This window comes from Prionailurus viverrinus, chromosome B1 (assembly GCF_022837055.1).
Source record: "Prionailurus viverrinus isolate Anna chromosome B1, UM_Priviv_1.0, whole genome shotgun sequence".
Taxonomy (NCBI): domain Eukaryota; kingdom Metazoa; phylum Chordata; class Mammalia; order Carnivora; family Felidae; genus Prionailurus; species Prionailurus viverrinus.
The window spans coordinates 146,785,273-146,801,003 of NC_062564.1; the positions used below are offsets into that span (position 1 = coordinate 146,785,273).

General features: G+C 38.5%; 1 protein-coding gene across 5 annotated transcripts in view; it reads right to left on the reverse strand.

The window, feature by feature from the left end:
* Nucleotides 1-13,715: 13,715 nt before the first annotated feature.
* The window catches only part of ALB (albumin), a 124,059-nt gene continuing 122,043 nt past the window's right edge, over nucleotides 13,716-15,731 (reverse strand). For all 5 annotated transcript variants that reach the window (XM_047856527.1, XM_047856524.1, XM_047856525.1 and 2 more), the window contains 2 exons: nucleotides 15,320-15,385; nucleotides 13,716-13,844 (listed from right to left, as the gene is read on the reverse strand). In XM_047856527.1, the coding sequence (XP_047712483.1) occupies nucleotides 15,344-15,385 (42 nt within the window). In that variant the 3' untranslated portion in view covers nucleotides 13,716-13,844; nucleotides 15,320-15,343. The remainder of the gene's footprint in view (nucleotides 13,845-15,319; nucleotides 15,386-15,731) is intronic.

Consider the following 15,731-nt stretch of genomic DNA (forward strand, 5'->3'; position numbering starts at 1 on the left):
TTGACCAAATCAAACTTCACTGAAGAATACATTCATTGCTTGATTATTATATGGATTAACTCAAAAATCCTTTTCACCTAATTTCATGCCACTACAGTCCATTTTTAAGTATTTAGTATGCTGTGTATGGCCTAACAGAAAACTTAGAGCACAAACTCTGATGAACCAAGCCCTATAATAATTTTGTTTGTTACAAAATAATTTTGCATGCATGCCAAACTGAAGTGGGTCAGTTGCACTCTTCATTCAGCAACTCAAAATGATTTTGTTAACACTAACAAAGGACCACTTACAAATGCCACCTGATTCTAGGAGGGGTTCACCTCGTTAAACCACTGGAGGAACTTTTAAAATTCCTGTTGCTTTGACTGAACCCCATACTAATTAAATCAGAATCTTTGCAGGTGGGATCTAGGCATCACTATTTTCTAAAATCTTCACAGATTATTCACTATTCTAAAGTTAAGATTAAAAATAAATGAATTACTGTAGGAAATAAATAGATACGGTGCATTCATTTAAAAAAAATTTTTAACATTTATTCATTTTTGAGAGACAGAGCATGAGTGGGGAGGGGGCAGAGAGAAAAGGAGACACAGAATCCGAAGCAGGCTGCAGGCTCCAAACTGTCAGCACAGAGCCCGATGCGGGGCTTGAACTCTGAAACCGCAAGATCATGACCTGAGCCGAAGTCGGACGCTCAACCGACTGAGCCACCTGGACACCCTGATATGGTGCATTCATTAAGTGGAGTGATATTCAGCCACCCTAGTAATTTTGTGGCAGAATACTTAATGATATGGAAATATGCTCATAGTAAGTCACAAAGTTAAAAAAACAATTGTGTAAAATTAGTCAGTTTTTGTCATTCCTCCTTCCTGCTCAAAAAAAAAAAAAAGTAGAAGACAGGAATAGTCGATGACAAAGTTACAACACTGGGTTTCTCTGGATGGTGGGATTGCAAGTGAATTTGTCTCCCTTGCTTTCCCTCTCTCTTTCAAAACTTGTTCAATGGAAGTTTGATTATGTGATTTAAAAATAAAATTTAAAATACTAATTGAGTGTATTTTTAAAAAATAAATAATACGGCTTAAGTCAGAGAAAGACACATACTATATGATTTCACTCATCTGTGGGATTTAAGAAACAAAACAAGTGAGCAAAGGGAAAAGAAGACAGAAAGAGGCAAACGGAGAAACAGACTCTTAACTGTAGAGAACAAACTGCTGGCTGCCAGAGGGGAGGTGGGTGGGGAAATGGGTTAAACAGGTGATGGGGATTAAGGAGTGCACTTGTCGTGATGAGCACTGGATCATGTATGGAAGTGATGAATCTCTGTATTGTACACCGGAAACTAATATTACACTGTAAGTCAACTACCTGGAATTAAAATAAAAACTTTAAAAAATAAATAAATGAATTACAATGCAACTCACTAGAGCAACCATTTAGGCAAAGGTTTATCAATGCCTTTTTACATAAACTTCTAGCTCTTCTGGGAGATTTGGCCTAGCATCGACAAGTTCTTTATTGCTGGTCAAGTAAAATTCCCATTTTTTTGATAATTTTTGTTTATTTTCTGCCACGTGTGGCTACGCTAGATTTTGCCTCCTAAGGATCACACTGATGGGAACAAACCTCCTTCCTCACTCCATAGTGAGAGGCATTGCTGACCTTGCCTGCCCATTTGAGTATGGGTGGGTCACCACTCTCCTACTATCCCTGATGAGGAGTCTTAACTCAAATATATGAAAACAACAGCATTAATTATGAAGAACTAACCCCATTTTATGGAACAAACTGTAAACAGTGTTGCTAGGCAGGGGCAAAATGTCTTTCACAGTGTCAGATCCACAGTTAACCCTTAGTAACATTAACTGAATGAATGCTGAATGTATTTGTTCAGAGAGGAATTTAAGGTGGAGGAAGACAGTGCATTTGGCAAATCTCAGGTTCTATAAGCTCTGAGATCGTTGTAACTTTACAAACCATATTTCAAGTTTTATGCTGGTGTGTGTGTGTGTGTGTGTGTGTGTGTGTGTGCATATATTCTGCATGGCTGGACAATCTAATGTCATTATTTCATCAAAAGGTTAGAAGGGTCATATGCAAAATGCCTGGCAAGTAGTAGGCATTAACTAAAGTGTAATTATTTCAATACGATAAATAGTCACATAACTACAAATACTATGTGTACATCAGGCTGAGGCATGTTGTGTCAGCCACCAATTGATCAGGCTGCTGACAAGCCTAAACCAGGAGTAACAACCTGTCTCATCAGCCCAGGTCCTATTTGAATCTTTCCTCTGATAATAAATTGACTTTGTGCCATCCTTTAATCTCCTTCCATATTCTCCATTATGGAGCAAGTCTCTGATATTCCCTGCCCTGTGATCAGAAAGGCAGTAAAGTGTCACTGTTCAACATGTGAGCTCAGGCACCATGTTTGAATTTCTGCCCAACCACTTAGCCCTACATGACTTTGAGTGAGTTAGCTAATTTTTCCGACCTTTATTTTCATCATCTATAAAATGAGGGTAGTGATAATACCTCATTGATGACTAGATGAGGATAAAATAAATTAATGGATGTGAATGGCTCAAAATAGGGTCTTGGGCAGAGTAGCACTTAATAGATGGAAGTTTTATTTATTCATTCAAAAAGTTGAAGTCTGCATACGAGACACTGTGCTTTGATGGGAATAATCAGCAAAACCTCTCACTTGGGAGTAAAGAGCAAGGACTGTTCCTGTTAGCATGTTCCTTAGGAAATGAAACTAGGGTGGCCACACATAGCGGAAAATGAACAGAAACCATCAAGTGAATGGGAATTTTACTTGACAAGTAACAGGCACCATCCCTGCTCTCTCTGAGCTTACATCTAATATGAGACAGACAGTTATGCCAACAATCACAACGTGGCATGATGGATGCAGTGATAAGTGGGGTCAGGAGGAACATGTGACATTTTTCAAGGGGGTTAGGGAAGGCTTCCTGGAATAAGTAACCTCTCAATGGAAACCAGACTAAAAAGTGGAGGTGGACCAAATAGAGGGAAGAGTGTGCTGGGCAAATGTACAGAACAGTGCAAAGGCCCAGAGGTAGGAGCATGGCATATTTAAGGAACTGGAAGAAATGCAATTTCAATGAAATACAAAGTTTGACGATGAGGCAACTTGCTCTCTAAAGAGAATGTCTGACACAGTTATCAGGGGCCATATCGCAAAGACTTTTTACATCAAGTTTACACCTCCTCCTAAGAGAATGGCAGACTAAAAAGGGAGCTGATACAAATCACATTTGTGTTTTGAAACCGTCTGTCTTATCATAAAAGGGAACACGATTGTGAAGACCACTTAGGAGGTTTTTGCAATAAAGTGGTCCAGTAAGCAGCCTGGATAAGAGTAGTGCTAATGGGAAATGACAGTTGCAGGTAGAGTCAAGTGATATGAGTGAGATGAAATATATCAGTTTGGGATATATCGAGCTTAAGATAGAGTAGCCAGTTTAGTCAAATAGTCCTTGTGTTACCCTGTTGACTTAGTGTAATTATTAAGCAGAGCACCTTGGTTTTGCATGTTGAAGTATCTTTAAGACCTCCAAATGGAGAAGTTGATGAGCAGTTGAATAGTACTCCTTGACTCCTTGTCCTTTGGAACAATACCAAGGCTGGAGATGGAGGTTCAGGAATCGTCAATTTGCAGAGGGTCATTGTAGCCGTGTGATCAGAGGAGAGAGACCGTAGTGAAAAGTACCCTGAGGAACACCAAGTTTCAAAGAAGAGCTTTGAACCACAGTTTGCCTACTAACTGCAAACAATCCTTGATCTATATGTCATTGTTCAAAGTTTAGCCTTAAGTACACAGTTCACATCAAACACGTTTCCATTGGTTTGATTCTGATTCTGTTTACTTTTTATAAATTTGTGAAACTGCTCAGAAGCAACGGAGCATGGTAAATGGGATTTTGGTATCAGATTCCAATCTTGATTGTGCCAATTATTAGCCATATAACATTTGGCAAATAATTTGCTTTCTCTGATCCTTAATTTTCTTACATATATAATGAAATGATAATATTTACCCTGAATTTTTATATATATTTATGTATCATATAAATCTCTCTATATAATATATATTCTCTATATATAATATATTATATATGCATACATATATATACATATATGAACTATACATATATATAGAGAGAGAGAGAGAGAGAAGTAACGTAAAGTATCTGATACCTAAAAGACATTTTTTAAATAACAATAAATACCATCATGATTACCATTGCTATTAGTGTTAAGTGTGAGACATACTCTTCTTCCAAGCAGTTAAACTGTATGTGTGTTTACTAGAAAAATGCCTTCTCTTATTCTTCCGGGATAATTTTCATATTTGTTGGTTTGAGTGGCTAGTTGTTTGAACATTTGGCTTTTATCTTTTATATCACTTTCCCTTCCTCACCAATGCTTGTAAAAACTTTATCTATATTTTAAAGTCTATATAAAATAATTTTCCATGACCCCTAACTAGAAAAGAACTCTCTCACGTTTGACAAGTTATAACACCCTTTAGACTGTTTTCACATGGTACTTCTTTCGACCTTATATCATGTTGGTAAGTTTACGCGATTCTTCCTGCATAGTTGACTTCTTGGATTCAAGAACTCATCTTTGTCACTCCTACAATGCTTAGCATATTGTCTGGCACAGAGCAGAACCTTTATAAGTATGAAATGAAAGGCAGTGAGTCAGACTGTCATCGTCAGGATTTATGAACTAACTGCCCTCAGTCATTCGTTTGAGTCAAATGCCCTTCTCATGTTTACATTTATATTTTCTCTGATATTTGGAGTCTAAAAGCCCTGGGACAGATCTGAGAAGATGATAATACTGAGGGTCTTGGGAGGAAGCTGATAGGTCTGGTTGCAAGTCCTGTAGACTGAAACAAACTCTACAGAGAAGACATAACCCACATTCCAGTAGGATGAATGTCTTCAAAGTCCTCTAGCCCCAATTGGGTCCTCTTGCCCCTTTAGATTTAATTACATTTAGTCCCATGTTGATCCCACCTACAGAGAGCAACCAGAATTACCACTGCTGCCCTCCCCAGTTTTCTAAAGCTCCAGGAGTCTTACACTTGAGTCCCCCTGGGGACTACTGCTTGCATTTATCCTTGACATCTCTGGTTCTTATTTTCTGGTGCTGCTAAATTCTCTTTACCTGTGCTTTCTCTTTTCTGCTATACATTTGCCTCTTCCCAACCCTGAACCCCATGTTGCATGTCCCCCAATCACGTTTTCAAAGAGCCCCCAACACAAGTTTGTATCAAAGAACGTGAAATCAAACATGAAAAGGCCTTTTCAGGGGCGCCTGGGTGGCGCAGAGGGTTAAGCGTCCGACTTCAACCAGGTCACGATCTCGCGGTCCGTGAGTTCGAGCCCCGCGTCAGGCTCTGGGCTGATGGCTCAGAGCCTGGAGCCTGTTTCCGATTCTGTGTCTGCCTCTCTCTCTGCCCCTCCCCCGTTCATGCTCTGTCTCTCTCTGTCCCAAAAATAAATAAACGTTGAAAAAAAAAATTAAAAAAAAAAAAAAAGAAAAAGAAAAGGCCTTTTCAGCTCTATCAATACCGCCTGATTCCTCGTTGAGCCCTGACTAACCTCCTCCTTTCTTGTTCTCTCTTCAGTCCTCATTTCTTATCTTTTCTTATCTTGTTCTGTCTCCTACACTCCTCTTCCTATTACTGTTTTCAGGCAGAGCATATCATCTCTCCCTTTGCTTAATTTGAGCCTGTCTAAATTATGCTTTGGAGGGAAGAGGCCAGCTTTCACATTTGCCCCCCCTCCCTCCCCAAGAAGCTATCAAAGTATTTTCCTTCATTCCTTTATCAAAGAGATTTTGCCTCTGGTTTTTAGAGGGGATTTTTTTCCTTCCTCCTACACAAAGAACAAAGTGAGAGGGGTCAGAATCAGAAAAGGCAGGCAATCTGCCTGTCAAACTTGAAAGGACGGCAGGGTCATGAGGTCAGTCAGCAAGGTGAAGGAAGACATCAGTATGAGTCAAGCACAGATAGAGTGAAGTCAGTTAAGGGTCAATTGGAAATACATTTCATAGAAACCTGTGTTCCATTAACAGAATTTCTCCTTATATGGGTCGGCTGTTTCTGGTAGGTTAGGCACGGGTCCTTAAAACAGCTGAACTGGACCACATACTCAAATAGATGATACTACTTGAGGAAAACAATCATACTTTGTGAGCATCTCCAAAAAGTCCTATACAATAACTTGTATAGAAAAAAAAACATTTTCTAAATACTTTTGTGCAATGACATACACTTTCTCTGATGAGGAAATACTTCTGACCCCTCTTTTCCTGCCTGCTATAGCAATGACAGGTTATGAGACATAACAAAGGGAGCCTTTAGCCTTACACCCTCATCAGTGTCATTACTGGATACTCTCTTTCCTTTACAAGGTTGTGAGATGGTTTATTTTCATAGGAAATTTAGAAAATATCCCATACATGATCCAGAGATTTCATATAATTCTTATGGACTGAATGTTTGTGCCCTCTCAAAATTCATGTGTTGAAGTCCTACACCCCAATGTGATGATATTTGGAGACAGGCCTTTGGGAAATAATTAGGTTTAGACAAGTTTATGAGGGTAGGACATTCATCATGGGAATAGTGTCCTCATGAGAAAAGACACAAGAGAGCTTTGTTCTCTTTTTTTTCCTCTCTCTCCCTGCCATGTGAAGACATTCACCTGAAACTGAACCTTGGACTTCCCAGCCTCCAGAACAATGGGAAAATAAATTTCTATTTAAGCCACCCAAGTTAAGTTTTATATGGTATTTTGTATGTCAGCTAAGGTGGACTAAGACACACACACACACACAAATCCCTGTAAATATACATTCTTCTGGAAAATACATGGAATACGGGGAGCCTGGGTGGCTCAGTGGGTTAAGTGTCCTACTTTGGCTCAGGTCATAATCTCGTGGTTTGTGAGTTCGAGCCCCGTGTCGGGCTCTGGGTTGACAGCTCAGAGCCTGGAGCCTGCTTCAGATTCTGTGTCTCCCTCTCTCTCTGCCCCTCCCCTGCTTGTACTCTGTCTCTCTCTGTCTCTCAGAAATGAATGAATGTAAAAAAAAATTTTTTTAATACATGGAATAAAAAAACTAGAATTATTATCTATTATTCTTAAGCAAATCACACTACTTCTCAGAACATAGACTTTATATTTCTAAACAAGTCCTCTTTATTTAGGGAAATGCTTCCTGCTTTTGATGTTCCTAAAAAAGTATAAGAGCTACGTGTTTCTAGTATTGTGTGGGAGATAAGAAGTTTGTAGTGGTTTGAACTGTGGCCCCACAATTTCTGTCACGAGAAAAGTAATAAAATGGGCCAGAGCATACCTCTATTTCCATCCTCAATACCTCACAATCATTCTTGCATTGAATCAGCTTTGTTTCAAACAATAACTCTGTGGTCCACCCCATCACAAACTTAGAAAGGCTAGCTCTCTTATGCAAGACTGTTCTGAATATAGAAGAGCCATTCTTTCATCACTGAAAGAAAGCAATGGATCAAATATCTGGATTTTTTGTGGTGGTCTACATTTTTTTTCTTATTGCAATTAAAAAACAATCAAGGGATCATCTTTCCAATAATGCAGTATTCTTGATTTTGGCACATACTTTGCTTGATAGCCACTGGAGCTAACTCTGCACTCTGCTCTCTCATAGCCTCTGCTCTTGTGCCCAAGTGGCAAGCCCAAAGTCATAGGCTAACCGAGTCTGAAACTTTAGAGTGTTCTGCCTTGTTGAGGTCTCCTTCTATCACTGGAAGTGTTCTTGACTCCTAAAATTCAGCTGTGTGGCTCTTCACATCACCAACCAATTATCTGACTCGAGTAAGAGCCTTCACCTATTCAGACAGGATGGACCTCCTGTCTCCGTCACTTACTACACCCTCCCCCCTCCCCGTGTTACTGCCTCTTAGTTTCCAGTGACACTGTCTTTAATTCAGTTCTTCCCTGGAGGTTCTTAAGACCAGCTCTGTAAGAAACCAGCCCTTAGGGTGCAGATATCAATGGATAAGCAAATAAATGAAGAAATATGCAACAGACAGAACTGAGTAAGACCTAAGTGGAGACAAAAAGTAAATTTGGAAAAATGATCTGTTCTTTGGCATGCAGTATTTTTCAGCTGTTGTCCTGGTAACTATTTATAGTCTAGTGCTAAAGAAATTACACAGTTTCACATGAATTAAGTGGACAAAATGTTGTTAATCTATATGTCAACCATCATATGTAACATTTTATAAACAAAAATTTTTCATTAGGCAAAAAAGATTCTACCTTTCCCAAAAGATATATCGCAAAATGCTAACACACTTTCTTTGGTGTCATACAAGTATTCACATACTTATTTGTCAGTTACGCACATAAGAGATAATTTGGGTAATTTTAGATCAATTGAGCTGATGCAAAAGTGACACCATCAAATGGAACTATGGCTAATCAGCTTTAAACATTCAGTTCTTGAGGTATCTTAATTTGGGGTAATTTCCTTTATTTGACATTTTTAAATAAAATGTATCATTATTATTATTATCTTAAAGCACAAATTTGCATGATTCAAATTTGCATAAAATTCACTTTACTATATTTACTATTTCTGAAGTTCAAGAAATTATTATAAGCAAGGATTCTGTGATTTATACTTGAGAATATTTATAGCCCATAGCATAAATCAGTTTATTCCTCTAATTTTATTGAATCTGCATTATGCAGCAGGTTATGTTAAATGCAAAGAGATATACATAGACTTCTTTTTTTTTTAATTTTTTTTAACATTTATTGATTTTTGAGAGACAGAGAGAGATAGAGCATGAGCAGGGGAGGGGGATAGAGAGAGAGAGAGGGAGACACAGAATCCAAAGCAGTCTCCAGGCTCTGAACTGTTTGTTACCACAGAGCCCGATGCGGGGCTCAAACTCAGGAACTGCGAGACCATGACCTGAGCCGAAGTTGGACGCTCAACCGACTGAGCCACCCGGGTGCCCCGAGATATACAGACTTCTAATTGATGCCCTGTCTGGTGAGAAACACCATCTAGTTGGAGACAGAGATATATAAATGAACTGATACCATTAAATGGGCCTGCTCTCAAGAGTCAGAACCATGTGTATTCAAATTCCAGGCCTAAGATTCAGATTTTACATTTCAAATGGATATAAAATCTACTATAATTATAATAAAATGTGAATGCTGTAATAATTTAAGTACAAAGAGTGAAGGGGCATCAGGAAAAGAAGTGAGCCACCTAATGCAGGGAAGTTTCCTCAAAGAAGGTGACCTTTGAGTTGAATTAAACAGATAAAGAAGACAGAGAAAGACATCCCAGGTAGAAGGAAAAAGCATGCATAAAAAAGCATGGTGTGTTAAGGAATAATATGAAGTTCAAACTGATTAGAATCTTGAAGGGAGGGGTGAGTTAGTAGCTCAGCTGGTTAAGCATCTGACTCTTGATCTCGGCTCAGGTCATGATCTCATGGTTCATGGGATTGAGCTCCACATGGGGCTCAGCCCTGATAGTATAGAATCTGCTCAGGATTCTCTCTCTTCCTCTCTCTCTCTCTCTGCCCCTCCCTTGTTCTCTCTACATAAATAATTGAACTTAAAAAAAAAGAATCTTGGAGGGAAAGTGAAAAAGATATATGAAAGATAATCACTTTGTAAAGTGACTGAAGAGGAGCAAAGAAAGATTTAGGTGAGAAGGATGGGTAGAAATTGTGTGATTCAAGGTGTAATGTCCATATATGCCACACATCTCGTATAGCGCAGTGATCATTACACTGTCAGCCACCCTTCGGAAATCGAATTCCTAAAATGTTGACAATATTGATAAAAAAAAGAATTACTGGGCCCATGTTGTTCAACTCCAGGTGAATCCCTTCATATTTTATTCCATATTAATGATGTCCTCTGGGTTTATGCAATACCAGCATGGGCCCATGTGAAGTATACTCATTTATCACTTAAGATTTAGAGTAATGAATAGAGAAGCGATACTTACATACTTGTTTATTGTCCAGTCAGTGCACATGAAGTTTCTTCCTAATGTGCAGACAGCCTATCTTCCTGTTCAGATCCAGGTATCATCTCTTTGTTGGTACTATCTTCTTTATTGTCAAATGCATCTCATTCTTGGCTAATTTTATATCTGCCATCTCAAGAGTAAGGTAGCGATGTTGTTATTATTCACAATGTGATGGCTCCTTGGAGCCTATTTGTATTGAAACAAATAAATCTTCTTGCCTCTGTACTTCTCAATTGTCATTTACTTAATGTGATATTGGTTACATCATTATTTGTGGTGATGCATCATTCATCATGTCACTGTGAATTCTGGCTTCCAATGATTCTCTTGAATGTTGCTGCACTTCATTGATGACAATCACAAGTGCAAGTCTCTGGTCATCTTAAATCAATCATTATGACTTTCTTAACACAAACATAGATCAGCACATCTTCCACCCATATTTTCTACGGAACTCTTATTATATCATAATCACTGCATTTCTAGAATGTGATCTCTTTCAATGTTAACTGTGTTTTGGTTTCGACACACAGCCACCAACAGGGACGATAGGTGAGGGTTCTGTGGTGAAGAAAGGAAAGTGATTCCATTTCTGCAAGGGATATTTGGCAGGGTGTAAAACGAACCCTGGGGAGCATGACATAACCAAATTGACAGAGACAAGAGAGGACGTCAAGTGGAAGGGCTCAGTAGCATTGCAGAGCAATTGTCTCCAGAGCACTTGGAATAGATAGACATGTCTACGTCTGAAGACGACATGACTTGATGTGGAGTGTTTGAAGGGATTGGAGTGACCATCCTGGGTGTCCATGGAAGGGAATACGTAAAGGACACCTGTCACCACCCACCATCTTTGTGTACTGCAGACAGAAACTGCCCTGTTGGAACACAAACAAAAAAAAAAAACTATTGGGTGGGCCCACACATGTAGCTCAAGCCAAAAGTCAGTCAACCTCCCAACCCTAAATTCGTCTTGTGTCCAGTGTGAGTGAGTCACCCAAAACTCACCAGTCACAACCTCACTGAAGAGAGTAGGAGAAAAATGGAACTGACTAAATAACTTTGAAAAATAAGGTATTGACTGGAAATTATAAGTTGTATATACACCGTACTCTAGTTGGTAAATTTGTTTCATATGGAGATATAGGCCAATAAATTTGAAACTCCTTCATACGTATCCTGGTGTTGAGCAAATAAGTAAACACATGGTAGATAATGGGAGCCAAGTTTCTCCCTATCAAAGAGGGAAGTAACAAATATGAGGAAGAGAAAGACTTGAGTGAACTTTGCGTTTCTGGAGTAGTCAGAGACATCAGCACGAACTCATATGTACATAGATAGGTGATAAATGATGATAGGTAGATAGATAGATAGATGATAGATAGATAGATAGATAGATAGATAGATAGATAACAGATGATACAGAAATAATTACAGGTACGTGTGTATACATGCGTTAGTATACACACCTACATTTCTTAGCTCTGTTCCCTGAAAGAGTCTAGAAGCAGTGATACCTCACTAACAGCAATTGCAACCAGTACTCAGATCATTGTCTAAATACCATTATCTGTGAAATAGAACCAAGGCTCCTTGAAGAAATGGCTGTTTTCCAGGTCTGGGGGAAGGGAAAATAATAAGATGGGCCTGGAGTATCTCAAAGTGCCAGAAAGTAGTGTTCAAAAAACAAAGTACAGTGGCATATCAAAGGGACCCAGAAGCCAACTGAAAGAACTCACAAAGGCCAAAGCTAAAATAATTTGAGTAACAAAGTAAATAATGTAACATTGAATTATAACCCAAAGTACAAAGCAAATATACATGAATTCATATATAAAGTGAATGAATACATTAATAGAGTGAAGTGACAAATCTTTCTTACAGAAGAATTCTAAATAATGCCTGTCAATACTCGCACTTCCAGGAGCTTCATCCTCTCCCTCCCTCATTTTAAGTGTAGGCTAGATTCAGTGACTGGCTTCCAAAAAGACAGTATGTAAAGGGAAAAATAACTTTACAACGGAGTAATCTGGCAAACGCTACCTCAAACAAGTGCTTGATGTTAACATCCCTGGTAATAAATCATACAGATATCATGTGTTCCCTGATACGGTATGAAGAGCACTTCACACACACGCACACACACACGCACGTGCACATACATGCACACACAAACACACACACACACACACACACACACACACACACACATATCACTGTGTCTGCACCATTCTGGTGGCCCAATCAGGTACACTGTGCAGCAAAGAGCACACTGCAACAACTGTCCAGCTTGAATGATGTGCTGTCCAGGCTGCCCTCTCAGAAACAGAGCCATCCTTGGGCTCCTGGGCCACGCAGGCTCAAATGTCTGAATTCCCTGGGGGAATCTGACCCCTTGGGAAGCAGGGAAGCCAGACTCTGGAAGTTCCATGTTTCATAGGATCTGTCTCCGAAAGTCTGAAGTCCTCCTTCAGTGTCAAGGTGGCAATGCCATCCAGACAGGGCCCCCAGACTTTATCCCATGTGGGTTCAGTTCTATGAAAACATCTTATTCAAAATTTCTAGATCTGCCTCCTGGGCCTTTGATGGGCCAGTGCCTACCATCTCCACTTCTCCCCTTCTGGGCTCTCTCCCAACTTTGTGATGATTACTTCCAGTGTGGAAAAGTATTTGATATAGTCAGTGATGAGGCTAAAGTAAGTGGTGGGTGAGAATGGGTAGGGATAGGGAGGTGGGGGACTGTGGAATGAAACATTCCAGAAATGGAAGGATCCGTTTTTAACTTGGTACTAAAATCTTTTGTAAACTTCATACTTACAATGAAACTATAAAGTAACATTATTAGGGACACAATAAGCAAGTTGTTGATGGCATGTACATATGAAACCAATTCTATAAAAATTCCTAAAGCACAATAAAACTAATAAGGCTATAAATGACTTTAGGTATGTAAATTCATTTTAAAAAGTATATAAATTCATAGATAATTTCTGGTATCCGTGGTTGTCTCTGGGAACAGGGATAAGGGGTTAGGTATTGAGTATAACATCTCAATTTTTACAAGAACATTTTACTTTCCAATTCTTGCACTCCCTTACTCCTATATATCTGGCTCACTCTCTCTTGTACTTTTGTCCAGATCTTCTGTCCCCTCCCCCAACAGTGCTTCTCCAAACTTCTTAAACTTCTTACACTTCGTGTATTGTCATCGTAAACTGGCTTAAATTTCTATCTAGCCTGTTTTTTTTTTTTCAGTTCAATTAGCCATCCTTATAATTACTTCTAACCTCTTTGTCCCTCACATTTCTTAGTCCTCGGAGTACTGAAAAGCCATGTTCTCATGGCTTTGCCCATACTAGTTTTCATTTTTTCATTCAGAATGATCGTAATGTTAAAATATTGCTTTGAATGTTTATAATCCATGACTCAAGAGAATATTCATGTTTCTTTTCATCAATTAGCCCCCAAAGAACAAGACTAAAGTGCGAAAAGAGAGGCCAGTGGGACTTGTACAGAACCTACAAAAATTTTCAAGATGGCGATTCATCTGTGAAACATAACAGCCTCGGACAATTATGTTAGATTATTTTCATTTTTTATTAATTACAGCACAGAGAAAAAGGGCAAAATGTTTAAGAAATGTGTGTTTTCTAGACAGGGTGTTGGTTTTGCACCAACAGAAAAGAAAAACAGATGAATAAGCTCTAGATCTTCATTTCTCTTATTCTCGGGGCAGGCTGAAAAAACAAAAAGACAGATATAAATACTGTTAGTAAAATGGCATGTGTTTGACAAACCTATTCAAGTGAATAGTAAATTCCTTAGATTGCCTTCCTGCAATTTCTACCAATGAAAGCCCTTCAGCCTGTCCTGGACTCTTGATTCTTCTGTTGGGCTGGTGGAGAGGACACACCGATAAGTGTTGTAAAGTCCTCACTTCATCACTGATGTCATAAGCTCCTCAGGCTTCAAGGTCCCGGGTTTCATCATCCCTCCTCAGGGTCACTTACTTAACTCCTGCTTGTTACCTACGTTAATAACCAACAAAACAAGTGCCTTCTCAAAGTAATACCTTTCAGAAGAAATTCTTGCCATTTAGCAATAAAACAAATCACATTTTGAAAAGGTCAAATTTACAGAGATACAAAGTTACTTCCTCATCCGAACGCACAATATGTAGGTATTATCAAGTGGGCAGAGAGTAAGTGACAACCAAGTAGAGGTGGTAGACCTTACAGTCAGTTTGGAAAATATGAAAATAAATTCATGTTAGAAAATAGTTGGACAATTTGTTTTAAAAAAAAAAGGGAGTTGAGGGGTGCCGGGGTGGCTCAGTTGGTTGAGCATCCAACTCTTGATCCCACTCATGATCCCAGGGTGGTGGGACCAAGCCCTCTGTAAGACTCCGTGATGAGTGTGGAGCTTGCTTAAAGCTCTCTCTCTCTCTCTCTCTCTCTCTCTCTCTCTGCCCCTCCTCTGCTTACTCTCTCAGTCTAAAATAAAATGAAATAAATAAATAAATACATAAATACATAAATAAATAATTTACAAATTAAAAAAGAGAGTTGATTCTATTTTTTAATTTCCCCCCAAATATTACAACCCAAATCACTGAAACATGTTTATGTTTAAACATTTAAATTTTGAAGTGCACCTTAGTAGCAAATTAATCACTATAAAGTGCAAGTTCACGTACAGTAGATCTACCATATTCTCCAATGAAATTAATTTGTTACTGGGCTATTAGGTTGTACCATGTGAAATCATTACTATGCAATTGGTTTTTATCTTTAAAAATGCATTTGCATATGGTCCAGCCTAACACCTAAGTACCCCACTGCTGAGCCATCATTTGGTTTAGTGATTCTGTCTACTATGTCATAATAGGTCAGAACAGGACAGTGGTTAATTCTCAAGCTTTGGTTTGGATTTTGAATTGTGGCTCCACCTCTCACTAGCTGGGTGGTCCTTGGGTAAATTATGGAAACTATGCTGTGATCTGTGCCTTCATTTTCTCATCTGTGAAATAGGAAAAATAATGGCACTTAATTCAGACAACTATTGTGAGAATTAAATAAATTAATATATATAAAGGTCTTAGAACAGTGATTGGCACTGGCCTATATGGTTCTTGGTAAATAGCAATCTTTGCTATTTTAAAAATAACTATTATAATTACTTTTTTTAAAAAAATAATTCAAAGTATAGTTACCTGAGATGTTGTGATTGTGTTGTTTTAGGCTAAGGCAGCTTGAGCTGTAGCAACAAGTTTTGGACCCTAAATAAAGAAAAATGACAGATTTGGGGAAAATATTAGCATCACTATTAGGATAAAAAATTAACATTTATACAGCCATTTGTGATTACAAACTAATTTTACATGCATCACATTCTTTAATTCCAGTTTAGTAGTAGAATATCTACAAGGAAGCTTACTGACATCCACTGTTCCCAAAGGAATAAAAACATTACTGTCAAGTCATAGAGGGAAACAGTAAATATAAACTTCCCCCATTAACCTGTAAAATCAAACTCAGATTCAACCAAGTTACAAACCAGCATTTTTCAAGAACATGTTTAAATAAATTAGTGTTCTGGCTTCATGCTATCTCTACCAAAGACTT